At 33.5% G+C, this 19,254-nt stretch overlaps 1 protein-coding gene across 1 annotated transcript in view; it reads right to left on the reverse strand.

Annotated features, from left to right (window-relative positions):
- Window positions 1-15: 15 nt before the first annotated feature.
- Window positions 16-19,254, reverse strand: part of LOC138692896 (lipid scramblase CLPTM1L) — a 50,744-nt gene continuing 31,505 nt past the window's right edge. The window contains exon 11 of the mRNA XM_069816223.1: window positions 16-18,407. Within this exon, the coding sequence (XP_069672324.1) occupies window positions 18,308-18,407 (100 nt within the window). The 3' untranslated portion in view covers window positions 16-18,307. The remainder of the gene's footprint in view (window positions 18,408-19,254) is intronic.

Genomic DNA, 19,254 nt, shown 5'->3' on the forward strand with positions numbered 1-19,254 from the left:
CTCAACATCAAGGTATAGGCCTTATCAGTAGTTTTATTACATGTGATAACATTATCTCATACAGTACTTCTCATAACACAACAAGATTAAAATGCTATATCAAGTTCTCTAACCAAACATTTTAAAACTTTAAATTAACGATCAATTTCATAATTTACTTTTAACAATCATAGGTTAGGTGGAAGAAGATAATCTAATTCAAAATACTGATATAACATGTTCATTAAAGTATATAGATGCATGATACTTTTCAAAATGCAGATTTAATAACAATGATTACATCATTCCACATGTTATGAATTGAGCAAACAATACAGATTTCCAGATTTAATGGTTTCCTCCCTCCTCTCCCGAAAGGTTAAAGATTTAGTGCAATAAATTTCAGATTTAAATTCCTAGTATTTATTCACTCAAATAATTGGTTCTATTATAGACTATTTTTTTTATTAAAATTAAAATGATAGACAAATGACAATGGCCAATAGACTGACTTCAATGTTGAGAAATGAAAGATGTTATAAATACAACAGATAAGTGATCGTAAGAGATAATTTTAATAAATTTAAATTGAGGCAATTTTTTTAACATTTTGTTACATTTGTTGGTGACTTGAAAATCATATTCAAATCTGCAATTTGAAAAGGTTCAATATTTTCAATGGCAAGTCGTGGCTGTTACAAGATAATATGACAACAATTACTCAGTGGTCAAATTGAGCCGGTATGGCATACCGGAAGTAATATAGATTTAAAAAAACATACCGGCAGTAAAAATTTAAAATGAGCTGTTATTTAATGAAGCTCATCACACAATTAATTACACTAACTAACAGTGTTGTCATACTCTGTACCTTCTCTTAGACATTCCAGCAGTAGTGTGTGATGTCTTATATAGTACGTTATTTAGTTAGCGTATGGGAGCAATGTCTTATTTAAGAGATCCCCAAAATACAATAGTTGTATTACGAGACAAGTCTGTGCATACTGTCAATGATATATTTCCAATTCGACCACTGTGTGTACTAAACGAAAACATACATTAACAGTGCAATTTCTACTTCAAGAAATTTACGGCAAATGACTTCATTGTTAAGTGTCTAAGCATTGGACCAACAACAATTTTAAGAAATTTAAATTGATGTCAATGAATCTTAATTCATGTTCAATATCCATAACTCTCTAAAGAAAACTGGAATGAAGTAAATAACTTGATTACAAGTTCTGATCATAAAGCAATGTTAATAATTTATTTACAGTAATTAATTTTAAACCCGTGAAAAGTCTATTATGTATTAATCACGATAATCTTCTAACTTTTACACAAAACTTTTGAGTTAGCTTGTAATACACTATGCCGAGAACTATGAACTATGTAATATGTTTGGAAACAGTTAGCAATGCTTCATTGCTTTGGTCTTCACACTACAGTGGGAAATATGTTCCTACACACTGAAGCCATCTCTGTATAGATAATTAAAACACGAATTTTATTACATGATATTGAAGGCAGTTTGACAGTTAAAAAGTTACATAAATTTGATCAGCTGACTTTCTATAAAATTTTATTAATCTAATATACATTTTATATGCTATAATTCGGATAGGCTACCTGTGGTAGCAAGAAATACAGCCGACCAATATCAGCTATGCCTTATTTCGTGTGTTACTCCATGCTAAAGAAAAACATTTTCTATAGCTCGACAAACACATTACATATTTCTTGCTGTAGTGTGTTACGGGTCTTAATTTCACGAATTAAATAGTCGTATTCCTTTAGAACCTAGGCCATTTTCAAATAATTTGCACCTCCTTCCATTTAGGAATGGCAGATATAAAACAGTAATTATGGAAGCAAATGTTTTTACAATTAGTAGTATCATCTCATGATGTCACACAGTTCACATTCCTTCTCAGATTTTTCTCCTGGCTGACATTTCTCTGGTGGGCAGATAAAAGGGCTTATGTCACTCTACGCAAAATTTACAGGAGGTACTTTCACGCATTTAAATAACTGTTGTAAATCCGAAGTGAGATGTTTCGACTATTCCATGATATTCTTTATTGTTGAGGTCACTGGTTTTAGGAAGGAATATAAAATTAAAATTTTATATCACAAAAAGTAATGACTGAAGCCCTTTTTCCTGCCCACTGGAGACAGTACCATTACATCAATTGAATTGTTAAAATTTTGTAATCATCATTCCAATCTTAACTCTACTGAAATAGAAGAAATTAAATTCATTATTCCTTTATATTTTTCAATAACTTTTCCATATTTTAAGTAACTACGAAGTAAGCTTAACTAAGAAATACATTTACATCAAGGTTAGCCAGAAATGGCAGATGGATATATAACTGTTCTCTCTCTACATTATGCACTCTCCTTTTCTTTGCCAAAATATTTCATCCAGAACCATTTACTTTCACACTTAATGTCACACCGCAATTTCTTGCATTAAACATGAGTCACATGCACAGGATTATTTACAATTATGTTGCTGAGGCAGGACTACGCCATATAGTCCTCATTGGAATCATAAGATCTGAATAGACACAACCTGGAACATGCAGGGGAAACAGAGAGATGGGAAGATTGATCCTTCCTGGATATAGAGCTCATGAAGATGAAAATTTAAATTATGGTTTATTGGTTTATTTAACGACGCTCGTAACTGCAGAGGTTATATCAGAGTCACTGGTGTGTCGGAATTTTGTCCTGCAGGAGTTATTTTACATGCCAGTAAATATACTGACATGAGCCTGTCGCATTTAAACACGCTTAAATGCCATCAACCTGGGCCGGGATCGATCCTGCAACCTCAAGCATAGAAGGCCAGCACTATACTGACTACACTACTGAGGCCAATTCCATGAAGATGACGCAAAGACAAAAGGTACTGGGGGGATTAATCAACAATCCATCACTTCTGGCTAGCTCTTGTTCAATAGTTAGGGATGTGATTTTTTTGGTATTAATGACATAAGCGACATGGGAAATGCATAATAACTACAGTAAAAAAAAAAAAGTAGATTTTATGGAGAATTCACATGAAAAATAACTCTTTCTACCAAACAAAACATGAAAATTTTCTTTGTTATAAAATATACATGAACATTTCTACATATATGATCGTTCAGCATAAATGCATGCGGCATCTGGCAATGACATACACAAAGTTTCAGGGACTACTTCCAGAGAGCAGCACAAGCAGACAACGGTTATTTCTCTTTCCCGCAACAACTGGCTTCGTGAGGTCAAGAAGGCAGTGCTGTCACCCCTCACAGCCGAATTAAATTAAATTTTAAATTTAGTTAATGATGCAGACAATTATCTGTCAGATTCAAAGGGACTGTTTCAATAATAATTTTTAAATAAAGTTATTTTATTATTTTTTAAGTTTCTTTAGGGTACGAAGTATGTACGAACTTACTTGTTTTTTTATGGAATATTCACTGAAATGAAACCATTTTAATCACCGAAATCAGGGTAAAATAACCACCATAAAATCACACCCCTATCAATAGTACAATACTCGTTATAGACATCACAAAATTTTTCCTGAAGAAGAAATTCAAACATTATTATGGACACACAACTAATGTCTACAAGGGAGAATGAAATGGTCTCTGATTATTAGAAACAGATTTTCTTTCTGTGATATTATTAGGTAATAAATATCAAATGTATTAAACAGTAATACCACAGTCTAGTATATACAGTCACGAAACTCAGTACGTAAGAAATATGCATCCATAGATAGTTGCTAACCACTAGGATCGCTACTATCGCCTCATCACAGACAATGCGAAATAGTACCGGCACAGTCTATTGTTCCTAGTACCCTCAACAACTCAAGCTTCGTGACTGTATATACTAGACTGCGGTAATACCTTAAATCTCTTGAATCAGAGGTCGATAAATAATCAACAGCTAACAAGGGACATGTGCAAATATCGAAATCGAGTTGCAAGAAAAGCAGTAGGTTTGATTTTAAAGGAAATAATTGAGTTAGAAAGGGATGGAATGTGTACCTTGATTTCTTTCATATCTGCCTCAGACGAGATTTTTTATTAAATCTTTCTATATTTGATAACACTGAACATAATATTGCAACTAATGTCATAAGAAAATTGAAATTTTTTCGAAAGAAATTCTGTTTCTAATAGGCACAGGAAATTGATGTCTATGATAATGCACACACATGAACCAAAACAAATATAAATTTTTCTTATCAGAGTTGGATTACAATGAGATTACCACAAGAAAGATTTAAATTATATACATCACATTTACATAAATTCCTTCAAAATTTGTTTAGACATTAATGACTCCCAACACTTTAACAATACACGACTTCGGAGTATTTGTATGTTTATTTATTTTATGCTCAACCATGCCAAAATGTAGTAATTATACACCTGGTAGCAGTCCTTTAATGCATGTCAATAAAGTACACCTATCCATTAAAGTTCAGGTTTTCGATTATTCTCGGATATGCAATCAAAAGACAACTAGGGAAACGTCACGGAGGCTGGAAATCCAATACTGTCGCAGAAGGTTACGTTCTGTTACTACAATAATTAGCGTTAATTGTAAATAATATTCAAATAAATTCAATTTGTCATCTCGTTTTTCAATTCTAAATCAATTTCCAGGTTATATCAAAATTAGTTCATGTCATTCTCTAAATTACATCAAGGTCAATGACATTATTGTTCCTCGGAAAAAATCAATACTTTCGCGTCTGCGCACAACTCACAATTAACGAGCTATGAACAAGATCACTTCAGATCTTCTGTCAGATACAAATAAAATGAATACTTCTGAATAATGTCAAGTTAGAAATACGGTCGAGCATAAAAAGTCGTATGAAACTTTCCTATAATGGTAATTAAGATGCTCGCGCTCGTTTCATAAACAAACATACTCGCGTCTTAATTACTATCATTATAGGCTCATTACATAACATACTATTAATAGGGAGAAAATGCAAAGAGATCTTAACCATGCTTCAAACAGAGTGTATCTAAAATGTAATTCAGTATTTAATTTAAAATAAAATTGTATATCTTTTATTTCATTTAATCTTTTTTCTTACGAAACTGATATTACTTTCGCCATACATTTATTAGGCACTTATTTTTGTATTAAAGGATGGAATAACTACACATTTCTGTTTTCATTACAGAATCAGTGTTTAGTGTCATGTGAAATTAATACAAATACGAGTAACTTACACAACTTATTATTGCATGACATGGTACACAATAACATGAAAATTAGATAATTCTTGAAAAACACTAATCTGAGAACCTGTTTTATGGTGTTTTTATGGCTCAGAGTTATAAACTACAATTAAAACAGAAATATTTTAATGTTAAAATAAAAATAACGTGTATGTTCAACTGGATTTTTCTAGAAGAAATATGGTATAAATGCCTTAATAGAAATAAAACCAGTCGTCTGAAATTGGAAGGCACTTTATTAACTGAGCCATACAAACAGCCATACATTTTGGTAATTATACAGTTTAATAATAGTTGATTATAGGAACTTTGAGCACTAATACAATTTTGAAAGCTATCTGCATTCCGTTACAAAATCCTACTGTAACAGTTCTTGAAATTGTAGGCCTAACCAGCACCAACTGAAGTAATAAAAATCAAAACAAGTAATTACAATACAAATATCTTTCACATTTACTTCGACTTAGTTGTGTTTCAGTTATGTTTATGTGATATAATTAATATATAAATATAAAACAAACACAATATAACATTATTTCCAGAATACGTAAGAAAACATATATTTATAGGTCACAGAATATTCGATGAAATTAAAATTCCTTTGTAGGATTCAGATTTCCTTTTTTGCTTAAGTGTGACACATTACCAGAGCCCGGAACTTTAGGCACTGAAAGTTAATAATGTTACTCGCTATAGTTTATAAATATGGAAGCCATGTCCTCATTCCTTTTAGATGACATTATGTCACTCTTGTCATTCAGTATTTTCCCTTTGATACCGTTAAATGTCTTTAATCCTTTCAATCACTACTTACAAATTAGCGCACGGTTTACAAGATCCACTGTCCAGTCTTTGTGACTCTGTTGTCTATTATTACATATCAGACTCTTGTGAACTAGGCTTAAAAATCCTCCTCACGGACACCACATTATCTACATTCAGTGTCATTCTTAACTTTTAGCGCCTGAAGTTCCAGACTTCACACATTACTAATGTAACATGAAACAGGGATTCAAAGTGTTAAACCCATTATCTCAATCAAAATAATATGTATAATTTGTTATAATTTTAATAGGAAATTCAAATTTATTTTCATAAAATTAGTACTGAGATACTTCTACATTTTCAAACACTAATATAGCAATTTCAAAGATACAAGTGTTATGAAGCAACCAACTAGCTTACAGAAGATGAAAATGAGCTGAAATATTTAAGTTCCCAAGCCCAATATCCGAATATGTTTCAGAACAGAACTCAGGAAACATTCTAGACGACTAAAATTGTTTTATTGTACTGAAGAAGAAAGTATGAGCTATAACAAAATATAACTACTGAAAATTAAAAATTTTTAATCCAGAAGTTGTGTGTTTTTCATTAAGGTGTTTAAAACTATTCTATACTCCATCCAGCAAAAGAATAAAGTAAATGTAAACTACAGAACACCAAAACATCTGTTCACATGACAACGAAGAAAAAAGTCATTGCCAATTATTCAAAGATAACAAGGCCATGTGCATAGTTTACATCAATTCATTCTTTCGTTGGACAGACTTCAGAATACACCGTGTCCCGCTTAGAGGGATCGAGTAACAAATGCTCACCACTTAAAATCAGATAAAGATATAGTTATGATTTACATCTGACAAGATAGAGAAACTGTCCAAGTTTATGAAACAAAGTCTGAAAAGAGCTGCATGTGTAACTTTCGTTTGTTTGTTGCTAGGGCATTAAAAAAAGCCTAGCGCCATTTTGTAGGAGAACACGCTATGGTAAACACCATGTGGACACCACAACAGAAAGTTCAGTGCGTCCTATGATTTGCAGAAGAAAAATCTGTTACACGAGTCATTGAACCATTCTTCTTCGTAGAGATTACAGTCACAGGAAATGTGTATCTGGACATGTTGCGGAAGTTTGTTGTTGACCAACTTCCCCCAAGATCGGTTTTTCAGCAGAATGGGACGCCATTCCATTATCATCAACGGGTGTGTGAGTTCTTGGATTAAAAATTCCCCGATAGGTGAATCGGAAGACGAGGACCCCTTGCCTGATCAACCAGGTCACCTAATCTGGCCCCTTGGACTTTTTTTTCTGGGGCTTTGTGAAGGATGTTGTGTACCAAAAAAGCAGAACTAACACTTTGGAGGAACTGAGGAAACACATCACAAATTCAGCTGTGCTAGTGACTCCACAAATGCTACAGAACACTTGGCGGGAGGTTTAATACTGTTGTTTAGATGTCTGCAGAGCAATTCAAGGTGCACACATCGAGTTGCACTGAGCATTCTCCGAAATTCTGTGTTTACATCAATTGATGTAAAAAGGTATGTTAATAAGCCATTATTTACACTTGAAATTATCACTTATTTCTCGATCCGTCCAACCAGAACACAGTGTATTTATAGTGTGTGTTATATTTTAGTTATTATGTTAGTTTATAGGTTTCAGAATATTCTGTTCCAATAATTATTCTACTTATCTGTAAACCTATTATTTTTATTGAGTAAAACACTGTTAAGTTATGACTTCTATAAAAAAAAAACGCGTGTGTGCGTACGTGCATGCATGCACGCACACACACATTCAATGTACCATATCACACCTTTAAATAATACTGTCATAACTACCAAAAGTTAATTTTGAGTAAATGCAGGATAAACATTTCAAAGTCATATGAAAACTCAGGATTACTCAGCATCAGTATGAATCCCTCACTTGAACTTAAGGTGCATCTACAAGGTTCAATTTTCCAAATGTTTACGCATGCAATCTGGGGAGAATATTGAAAGAATCAAGTTGAAAACGAATGTTCAATTAAAATGCATACAGATTTTATGTCTACCATGTTGAGCGTCATCTTCACTGTGTATATAAATATGAGTTAATATAAAATATCCAATACTTAGGCCTACTTGATTCGCAAAATTGTGGTTGAACACTCTATAGGCACTCGTATTTGCGATAATCTTCGATAAAGCTAATCATACTTGCCACCATTCTCAGCTTAAAAGGTCCACCATCACCAAACAAAAGAATTTTCAGTTTATTCACGGCCACCTAAAACAATCAGCTGCTCACTACATACATATTTTAATGTACTGAAGTACATATGATATTTCCATGCAGATATTCTGCGTCATCATACGATGAAAGAGTAATGGAATGGAGAAAAATTCTCTGCAGCACCGGGATTTGAACCTGGGTTTTCAGCTCTATGTGCTGATGCTTTATCCACTAAGCCACACCAGATACCCATCCCGGTGTCGGTGGAAATATCATATGTACTTCGGTACATTAAAATATATATGATATGCGTAAATCACTTCGTTATTTAAGACAGCGCTTATTCCGTCGGATCCCGGCCAACTAGTCACTCAGAACGAGTGCACCTCAGCACATGTGTGGACTTCAGTCCTACGTTCATAGACATCTATGACGTAGTGCAGAGGGCGGCCACTAGAGGGAACCCAAGAGTTGGAACTTAAACTGAGACGATTCTGTCCGACACTGGGATGGGTATCCGGTGTGGCTTAGTGGATAAAGCATCAGCACGTAGAGCTGAAAACCCGGGTTCAAATCCCGGTGCCGCAGAGAATTTTTCTCCGTTCCATTACTCTTTCATCGTATGCTCATTACATGTTACTGTTGAACGAAATATGCACAAGATACTCACCAGCAATGGATAGCTTTAAATTGTCGCATGCACTCTCAATTTTAGTAGAAAAAAGCATGCACAATTGAATGTGTTTCCTTCATTCTTGAAAAAAAAGTTGAACCATGTAGATCCACCTTCAGAGATATGACAGTTCTACTGTTTGATAGAGGAATAAATATGGATCACAAAACTGCCTGTAATTCAAAATTAACTTTTTGGGAGTTACGACAGTATTATTTTAGGGGTGTGATGTAGGTATTGTGATAAAGGGGAAACAGCTGTATGTATATTAAGTTTTTAATATGCAAACCAATGTCAATAGTCACTTCGCATTATGTATGTATATAATCAAACAAACAAAATAAAACTCTCCTTAAATTTTTTAATTATGGAAGCAACATTTTGTTCTGAATAGGCCTACTAACACTGAATGATTTAATACTTTTTACATTTATAACATTGCTGTGGAAATCCTACTTCCTATTATTAAAGCTTAAATAGAAGTACCATTATATAATTCGATGAGTAATATCATTATACCTAAGCTTTAACCTTTAAATCCCTGTTTTGTGTGATACAATTACGAGATACACAACACAGGGCCCAACAAATCTTATGTGCATCACATCTTCTGATTTTCGCAAATAAAACAAAATACAACCTTTGAAACAGAGCTAAGTTTATTCTTAGCATTTAAAAAATAAGTTGTAACTGTAGAATTTAAATCACATTACAAAACAAGATGCTTATGTTACTTTTCTTAGATATTTATGCTATCATATTGCAATATACAGAGTGGAAGAGAACCTATTACATTAATTCACAGATGTAATAGATCAAGTCAATGTGAACAAGTTTTGTCAAATAAGTTCTTTGGTAAGTTCAATAGTTTTGAGAATACGAAATGTAATGTGTTCGAATGCTGCAACGCTCCTTTAAATCAATGCTCTGCATGGGGGTGAGAGTAACTGCAATCATCCACTTCGCAAGACTTGCAAGAGAAGAATGTAAACAAAAACGTCTCATTAGATACATTTCGATCAAATTACTGTACATTCGTAACACTTAACACATTATTTAACAGTACTGTAAACTTACTTTCTTTTATAAATTAATTTATTTTTAATTTCTTCAAAGATAATAACTTAGATAGTTACAGAATGTGTATTCGTAATAATGTTATTTTGAGTTTACATCAACTGTACCTATAAATTAATCTTTAATGTTTTATGAGAATGTAGCCTACATTCTTCACTATTTTGTAATTACATAAAAATCAAAGAAATCAACAGATACTGTAAATGTTAAATAGGTTTCATGGTATAGAATAACTCTTCTCAGGTTCTCAGCCAAGTGAGTTGGAGATTAGATTCCAAGCTTTCGACAGCTTCTTCAGGGATGAAGAAGATGGCAGAGCTAGCCGTTGAAAGCTTGGAATCTAATCTCCAACTCACCTGGCTGAGAACCCGAGAAGAGTTATTCTATATCAAACGCAGGGAAAGCCTCAAGTCATACAAGTTTTATGGTGTTAAATTTAGAGTTAAAGTGGTTATAGTGTAATAAAGAATGTTAAAAACCAAACAATTTGCGTAATTAATTGATTCAATACTTTATCTTTTCATCTACAGTCATTTGATCGAAACATATCTGATGAGACGTTTTTGTTTACATTCTCCTCTCGGAAGTCTTGCAGAGTCGATGATTGCAGTTATACTCACCCCCACTGTGGAGTAATGACCTCAAGGAGTGTTACAGCATTGCAACACATTACATTTCGTATATATCAGTCCCCTAACTGCCCATTGTGCAATTCAAATCAAGAAATGGATTCGGAACACCTCAAAATCTATGCTTCAGTGGCTGACCATGACAATATCTTTTGATTATATGGTAGTCAGGCAACAAATGTTTCAAAATGCACAGAAACAAGTGCTTCTACCAGTCAGGCTGGAGTGGGGATTAAGTCATTTGTCTCGAGTCTATTCAAGAGGGCGGATCTGCTCCTGTGAAGTATGGTTTACTTTATATAGTGTAACATAGCACTGTTCTATTCCTACTACGTTAGCACATTTCAGGGTATAAGTAATCTCAAAATGTAATAGGGCAGCAATAGTTCAGACCATCACAAGCTGAAAAAATGAGTCATGAATGACAAATGCAACAAAATCAGCTGATAAAACTGGGGAAAAAATAAAATAAAATAATTAAAATATCATTTTAAAATCAAGATGAATCTTTAAGGTCTGGATCATGTTATGATCCGAAAAATACTGTTTTTTCCATAACATTTTCACACAATATATTAAAATTAGGCAGTGACGTCACATATATTTTAAAACTGACATCAGGATTTATAGCAGATATGTTGAGCCCCGCTGTAAAAAATTGACATTGAAAGAGGAACACTAAATGTGCTATTTCTGCTATTTCCTAAAACTAGCATAAATAAATGCATTAACACCATTAACTTCTTCCACCTATATAACAAGTTAAAATTTACAATATTGCAAACAATATTTATGCATCACATAGTAAAGAATAGTGCAGAATTAATTAACAAGCGTCATTATCACCTTCACATTTGCAAACTTCATAACTACAGACAAATGCAAAAGAGAAAACATGTCAAATTCAACATAATACTACAATGCAGTGGCGGCTTGTATAGAGAAGAGGGTTCTATCAGTTTTTTTAAGCTTAACATATATTTATGCATTAAATAATCGATGCCAAAGCATATACATACTCAGGAAAAGCAATTCTGGCTCATTGTAATTGCAATAGCTAGATTCAAAATGTGGCTTCAGCGAAGTTAATTTCTGAATTATTTTTATGGTTGTACTAAAACCATAACCTATCAAGTTTATGATTATAAAAATCACGACAAATCTATTTATTAGTAATTCAAAATATTTTATATTTCAAACACTGAAATACACAGCTTACTAGTGAAAAGTAGGTTCATATATGAATATATACCGGTATATATAGCATGTAAATATTTTAATTTTTTCGTGTAAGTATAGTATATTATAGACATAATTATTACAGTATTATTATTTAGGTGTAAAATAAAACTGTCGATGAATATTCAGTAAATATTTGTTCTATCTTTATAAAAACTAAATTTCCTTTGTTATGTACATAACATCATACCCCTCACTCAGAAGAGCCGCCACTGATTTTGGGAACATGAGTGAGTCATCATATGAGTGTATCGGCATCACACTGAGTACATCTGCTTAAAGAAGCAATGCATTTAACTATAAATTATGCATTATTAATTATGAAACTTTATGACAAAAAAGCATCAAATATAAACGCAAGTAGTACACTGGTCTTCATTAGAAATCCCAGTATCTATAGTTTTATATTCCAATATATTTTTATCATTTAATGGGGACTTTAGTAAATAAAAAACAGAAATATTAATATTGAATATTTGATTCTGCTCAACATATTTAGTTGACATTTGCTGATGTTTATTTTCCACTCAAATTTATATTTAAGTTACAGCATTATTTCAATTCAAAAATATTTTATCTAGTTTTCTTGCAAAAGTAGGCCATTATTTGACACTTTTATATTTACATGTTCGATTTCTTAGCGAGTCTGTTAAGTTAATACATTGTTTTCGTTGGTAGTACAGCCATGGAGTAAAAAAAAAATTACAATAATATAATGTAAGTAACAAACATGACCGGATATATTTAGCTTACTTTCTCCCTGAATCTAAGAAGGCAGTTCACTGGCAACTATATTGCGTGCCATGATGTCTGACAAAGTGAACATTGCTGGCAGAGGAAGGGAGAAAGATAATTGCTACTCAATCAATGGCAGAGATCACATCCTATACTTATCTTCAAGTTGGGCTATCTCCTCACAGCTTCAAGGTAAAGGCTGGTTCACAGTAAACCGGAAACGAAAACCAGAACGAGAACAAGAACGGAAAAATTGTTAAAATGTGTAAATTTAAATGTAAGCATTCACAATTAACGAGAACTTGCCGGAACCCAGGAACATGAGGTTGCCCAAGTTTCAACTTTGCTGTTCTTGTTTCTCACAGCCTGCTATACTAAAAGCCAGGTTATGAACCAACTAAACAGGAAGTAGTTGGGAGGGCGAGAGGAAAGTGCGGGTTAGAGGGGTAGCCTGTGAGTGTGGGGGGGTTGGAGGGGAAAAGGAGAACGGATCTTTTCATTGGACCTCGCGTGAAAATGTCGTCTACTAACGAAAATCTGGCAACGGAATCACGGAGACAGTGTAGCCAAACTTCCCAGTTCATTTGCAGTACCACGCGCATTACATGTCGCATTTCGTACCAGCGTCATTAGCTCGTGCTTTCTTAAAAACAGTAATTTTAATTACTAATATTGTTGATAGTGTTATCGAGAACTATATACAGTAGTTATTTTAAACATATCGGTGACAAACGCTGAACACGCCTTGAATCTCGCACCACTATGTGGCAACAGAGCTCAGAAAGAGAGCAACACAATGTTGCTTCCGGTTTAGTCGGTTCATAACCTGGCTTTTAGTATAGATTCATTGTTGCCATAATAAAGCTATTTGATCGTCGTATATTTTGTAGCAAGGAAGCCATGACGCAATTTCTTCTTCATGCATCATTTCTAACTAACTCAGAAATTCATTAGAATCACTTTCAATATACGCTACGTGTATATGTGACCAGATTATCACCTGAATTGAATTCTTAAATTTTCTGTGTCATAAATTCTGAAGTTGGTCAGTTATACCACGGCTGACTTGATGCACCCTTCGTTTTTCTGTATACGACCTTGACAATAGTAATCTTATTCTGAAATTGGTTAATTCCTCAATTCCACCACAAGGCGCTGTCTGCCAAGGATTGGTGCCCACAGAAGAAATACTCAATATGAATTAAAATAAATGATTAAAGAGTAATAATAACACTTATAAATAACAAATTTGAAAATAATAAGTATTATTATGTTTAGTTCTGTTAATTATGGTAAAAGCGCAAGTTTAAAAGCAGGGAAGATAACTACATAGTAACCTGTTCAGTTTAAGTAACATGATGACAGAGGCGTAATTTTGTAGTTCATTCGCTGAGTAGTACCCCTAGGCTAAACTGCGATGTTTCAAAGTAATCAGTTGGGTAATTTCAGAGTCAAGAATCATAGTTTAAAGATTTTGCGACTCAGTGGATTATAAGCCGCATTCTTCGAAGGAACAAGCTTTTCAGTTAAAGCTGCTGCAATGTTATCTAGAAGTGGCCTAACAAATTTCACAGTAATGATATTAGCAAGTCGTTTTTGGCCATCTTCATCTCAAATTGGCATTGCAAGAGAGGGCATCTACACAGTAACGGCTCAATTTCCGAACACAAATTTTCTAATATATTCTTGTTTGGTATTCTCTTTCTATGATTAAGCAGCTGATCTAGAATAAATTTTGCATGAATACTGCCTTCATCAGCCTCTTTCTTTACATTTTCCAGTTCTTTATGTAACAGATCTCTTTCAATTGGTTGGAGTTTTCCAGTTGTTTTTGTTATCTCATTTTGCTTCTCTTGTAACACCTGATTAAGTCGTGTAATTTTCATGTGCAATCTGTTAATATTTCTTTTTAGCTCAGCAATGTTGACAGCATCTGTTTGCGTCCCTTTATGGTCATTTTCAACTGGCAAGAAGGGAATGTCATTAACTGAAGCTGAGCCACTCGGAATATCTTGTTCAAATAGTGAAAAACCAATATTACTAAAAGATTTGCGTTTCTTGGGTGGAGGGAGATCAGTTTTAATAACTGTTCGTCATGGTCTTTTGATATGTCACTTTCTACCTAGGATAATGAGGGAATATTGTTGCCACAGCATTTGGTTTTAATCGTCTAAATTTCCCATTATTAGAATAATCTTCTTCTCTGAAATGTAAACAACAAACGACTGAAGATGGGGAGTTGCTTTTGGAACAAAGTCTTGGCGTGAAATCACTTTAAGCCATTTTTCGCATCTTTCCCTATCACTCGGAAATTCGTGGAATGATATGGTTCCTCCACTCTTTTTTCTATTCGAAGTACACAATGGTACACAACAATACGTCATTTTGAATCACATCACAAACTCATATACCAGTAGAAAGAAGCACAATATTACTAAATATAATTGTACAATAAACCATACACACATTCCTCAGCAATCCTTGGCAGTCAGTGCCATCTTGCGGGAATTTCATATATTCTCGATTACAGCTTTAACATAGGGATTAAGATGAATTGCCAAGGCCGGTAAAGGAGAAGCGAAGCGAGCATCAAGTCGGCCGTGGTTATAAACATATAATATCAGAATGCGTAATATCGACTTTACATATTGTTATTAACATACATATCAATATGCATAAATGTTTCTGTTCTTGGTTTATTGTGAATCAAAAATCTTCACTTTCACGTCCTCTGTTTCCAATTCTCGTTTCTGGTTTATTGTGGACCAGCCTTTAGTCTGGAATGTGACCTCTGACATTGGTTGAGTGGCAATTGTCTTTCTCCCTATCTCTGCTGGCAATGTTTACTTTGTGTCAGACATTATGGAACACAATATAGATGGAATTATCAATTTCGCATGTCTCATGATGTTGGGCTCTTGGGGTAGATGATGATCAAGAATTCAGTTTCTGGAATATAAGTTACCTACGATTTAATATGCTGGTATGTTAAAATGAGTTTCCGTTACAACAGTTACTGTCAACTTTACAATCATCTGTGCCTTAATCTTTAGTTTACCTGACTGTTAATACTAATATGAACAAATATCAATATGTACGCCACTACATTACTGTTCTGTACACTAAAATAACTGACAATAAATAACACTGCAGACTACTTGTATATTTCATTTACTCAGTTATAGTTTCAACATTATGTAACTTAGATAAATATTCTATGTTTTTATGACATTTAAGATATTTGTGTTTATAAAGATAAATCAGAATTATCGTCTTTATCATTACCTTTCTCATCAACTGAAGATTCTATGTTGCCAGACGAGAAATATTATTCTTTTGGATGATCTACCGAGAAGTCCATTTGAATATCTGAATGAAATCATGCACATAGACGACTATAAAGTACATATCTAACAATGTGGTTGCCATATTCACCACATCTGTTTTCGATTGCAGTTTCCGCAACAGAAGTTACATCTAGCCCTCTCTCCAGCAGTATTATTTATTTCAATGATCACGCAAATATCAACAATAATTACCTTTTTTAATCATATTACAATTAAGACGGATGTGTACATGTACATTATCACAAGGTTCTTCAGTTAAAAAGCGCAATTTCAAAGTGGTCTAAAGATAATGGTATGAAAATTAACGTTTTTAAGACTAATGCTATAACTAGGGGGCGGATGTTGATGAAAAGTCATCTTCTTATTTTTCATTTAGATTGGCAACAGGCCATGATTGTTTGGCCAAACACCTGCATAGAATTGGAATATATCAGTCCCCTAACTGTCCATTGTGCAACTCAAACCAAGAAATGGATTCGGAACACCTCAAAATCTGTGCTTCAGTGGCTGGTCATGATAATATCTTTGAAAAATAATGGAGTGCAAGAGGTCAAATGACTTTATTGTCAAACGCCTGGCATTAGAAAACAACAACAACATATTACGACGATGCCTATTAATAAAGAAATCTTTTCTATGTCAATATCAACGTAAAAAATAATTTCTTATATCGTATTTTTTGACCTTTAGAAATAATAGGTCATTTTTATATTTTTTTTTCGGCATTTTTTGGTCATTTTTAATACTTTGAAGAACTTCTAGATCATTTTGGAATGCATTTTACTTTCTTCTTTACCGATAGGTCTATTAAATCATTTTATAACCAAATAGGTCAGTAGTAATTACCTACTGAATAAGTGAATAACAGTGAAGTTTGCGTTTTATATAGTTTGGAACAGACTCTAAAGTCCAACCATCATTCTACTGAAGGCTTCACTTCACACAACGGAAGTAATATAACATGTTAGACAACAGCTTAGTTTAAGTGAGGACTTTGACCGCTACTGTTCTTTTGTCTGTACAAGGGTGTCTTTAGAATTTGTTTGAAAGGGAAGAAACTTTCACCATGTCCTGGACAGGACGTTGTGTCCTCAACATGGTTCGGAAGGGATGTCTCCTGTAGTAGACAGTATTTTTGACACAAAGATTGCAAGAATGCACGCAGCGCCCACAATTTGTTTTGTCATTCATACTCCCTCATCTGAAAGATCTGGTAACAAAAGTGAAGTGCACAAGGAGGAGGAGACGGAGAATGAAGGCACTGTCATGGACCACCCCTGATTGAAATACATTGTAAACCCTCACTAAAATCTATAGTTCTCCCTTAAGACCTTAATTTTGTTGCATGTTCTTTTCCTTTATCTTAGCCAAATTCCAGGAAGTTGCCTCCTCTCTCCGAGATTTGCAGGGCAGTCATTGAGTTTTAAGAAGTTGTGGTGCAAGTATGGTGAATAATATTTAAATGTCATTTTCTTTTAATTTTATGTCATTTTTTCCATTAGTTTAAGGGCATTTTAATGATCATTTTAAGTAGATTTTTAGGTCATCAACATCCCCCCCCACCAGTTATAACCTTTACGAGGAAAACTTCTACTCTTAAAATCAACTATTACCTAAACAATGTTCAAAAAACAGATTACAGTTATATAAAGATAAAGAAAATATACATGGCAGTGAGGTACAGAAGCAAAATTTATGTAATGCTCAAAGAATAATAATAATAATAATAATAATAATAATAATAATAATAATAATAAAATGAAATTTCATAAAATATATGAGGGAGAAGACGACGTATGAATTGAAAGTAGTAAAATTAATGGCCACAGAGAAATTTAAAAATATGTATGAGTAATATCACATGGGTCTGTTAAGAGATCATGCCACTTAAATTTCTCTCTCTTTCTTCCAGAACCAAACATTTGAAACTCAAACTTTGAAATAAAACATAAAGATTTCAGTAGTAATCGTATATTCATAATAAGAATCTTCCTTTTTCCTATACATAATTCAATCCCTAGAGATGTCCCAACAGAAAGCTTAGAAAATATTCGTTTTATTTTATTTGTTGAAGAAAGTAATAAATAATTTCTCTTTCTTTGTGAAAAAGGTTGACATTTAAAACCTTAATAAATTGATAAAACGTATAGAGTCCATTATACCAAATAAAAAGCACAATTATCTAATTACACTTTCGAACACAAAATGACGACTCACACATGCAACCCAAACAGGCTCATATTGCACCATATTTTCACAACTGTTTTTCTTATTTTAATTTACTTACGATGGAATGTTTATATAATAATAACTTAAGCTTTGCAATTTCGCTGTATGTTAGAGTGTCTTTCACCTCTGTCAATCATTCTTCTTGTTCTGTTTAAGGACCTCAGTGCTGATTTCCCCACTCTGCTCTGGATTCATACTGTCTATTCGAGTCTTATCTACAGGATACAACCTGAAACGAAGTAAGCATTATATTGTTCCCTACTCACGATAAAGTTGCTGGAATTAATTTATCTTTACACATATGTAGGAGATTTACGGGTGAGTGCATCTTACTGCTAGACATTCTAAAATAATAGACAGATAAAGATATGTAAATTTCATTTCCGTAACCCAATAGGTATGCTCTAGAGTATGCCATTAGGAAAGTCCAGGATAGCAGAGAGGGTTTGGAATTGAACGGGTTACATCAGCTGCTTGTCTATGCAGATGACGTGAATATATTAGGAGAAAATCCACAAACGATTAGGGAAAACACGGGAATTTTACTGGAAGCACGTAAAGAGATAGGTTTGGAAGTAAATCCCGAAAAGACAAAGTATATGATTATGTCTCGTGACGAGAATATTGTACTAAATGGAAATATAAAAATGAGAGCTTTATCTTTTGAAGAGGTGGAGAAGTTCAAATATCTGGGAGCAACAGTAACAAATATAAATGACACTCGGGAGGAAATTAAACACAGAATAAATATGGGAAATGCCTGTTATTATTCGGTTAAGAAACTTTTATCATCCAGTCTGCTGTCGAAAAATCTGAAAGTTAGAATTTATAAAACAGTTATATTACCGGTTGTTCTGTATGGTTGTGAAACTTGGACTCTCACTTTGAGAGAGGAACATAGGTTAAGGGTGTTTGAGAATAAGGTGCTTAGGAAAATATTTGAGGCTAAGAGGGATGAAGTTACAGGAGAATGGAGAAAGTTACACAACACAGAACTGCACGCATTGTATTCTTCACCTGACATAATTAGGAACATTAAATCCAGACGTTTGATGGGCAGGGCATGTAGCACGTAT

The sequence above is a fragment of the Periplaneta americana genome, chromosome 2, assembly GCF_040183065.1.
Source record: "Periplaneta americana isolate PAMFEO1 chromosome 2, P.americana_PAMFEO1_priV1, whole genome shotgun sequence".
In the NCBI taxonomy this organism is placed as follows: Eukaryota; Metazoa; Arthropoda; class Insecta; order Blattodea; family Blattidae; genus Periplaneta; species Periplaneta americana.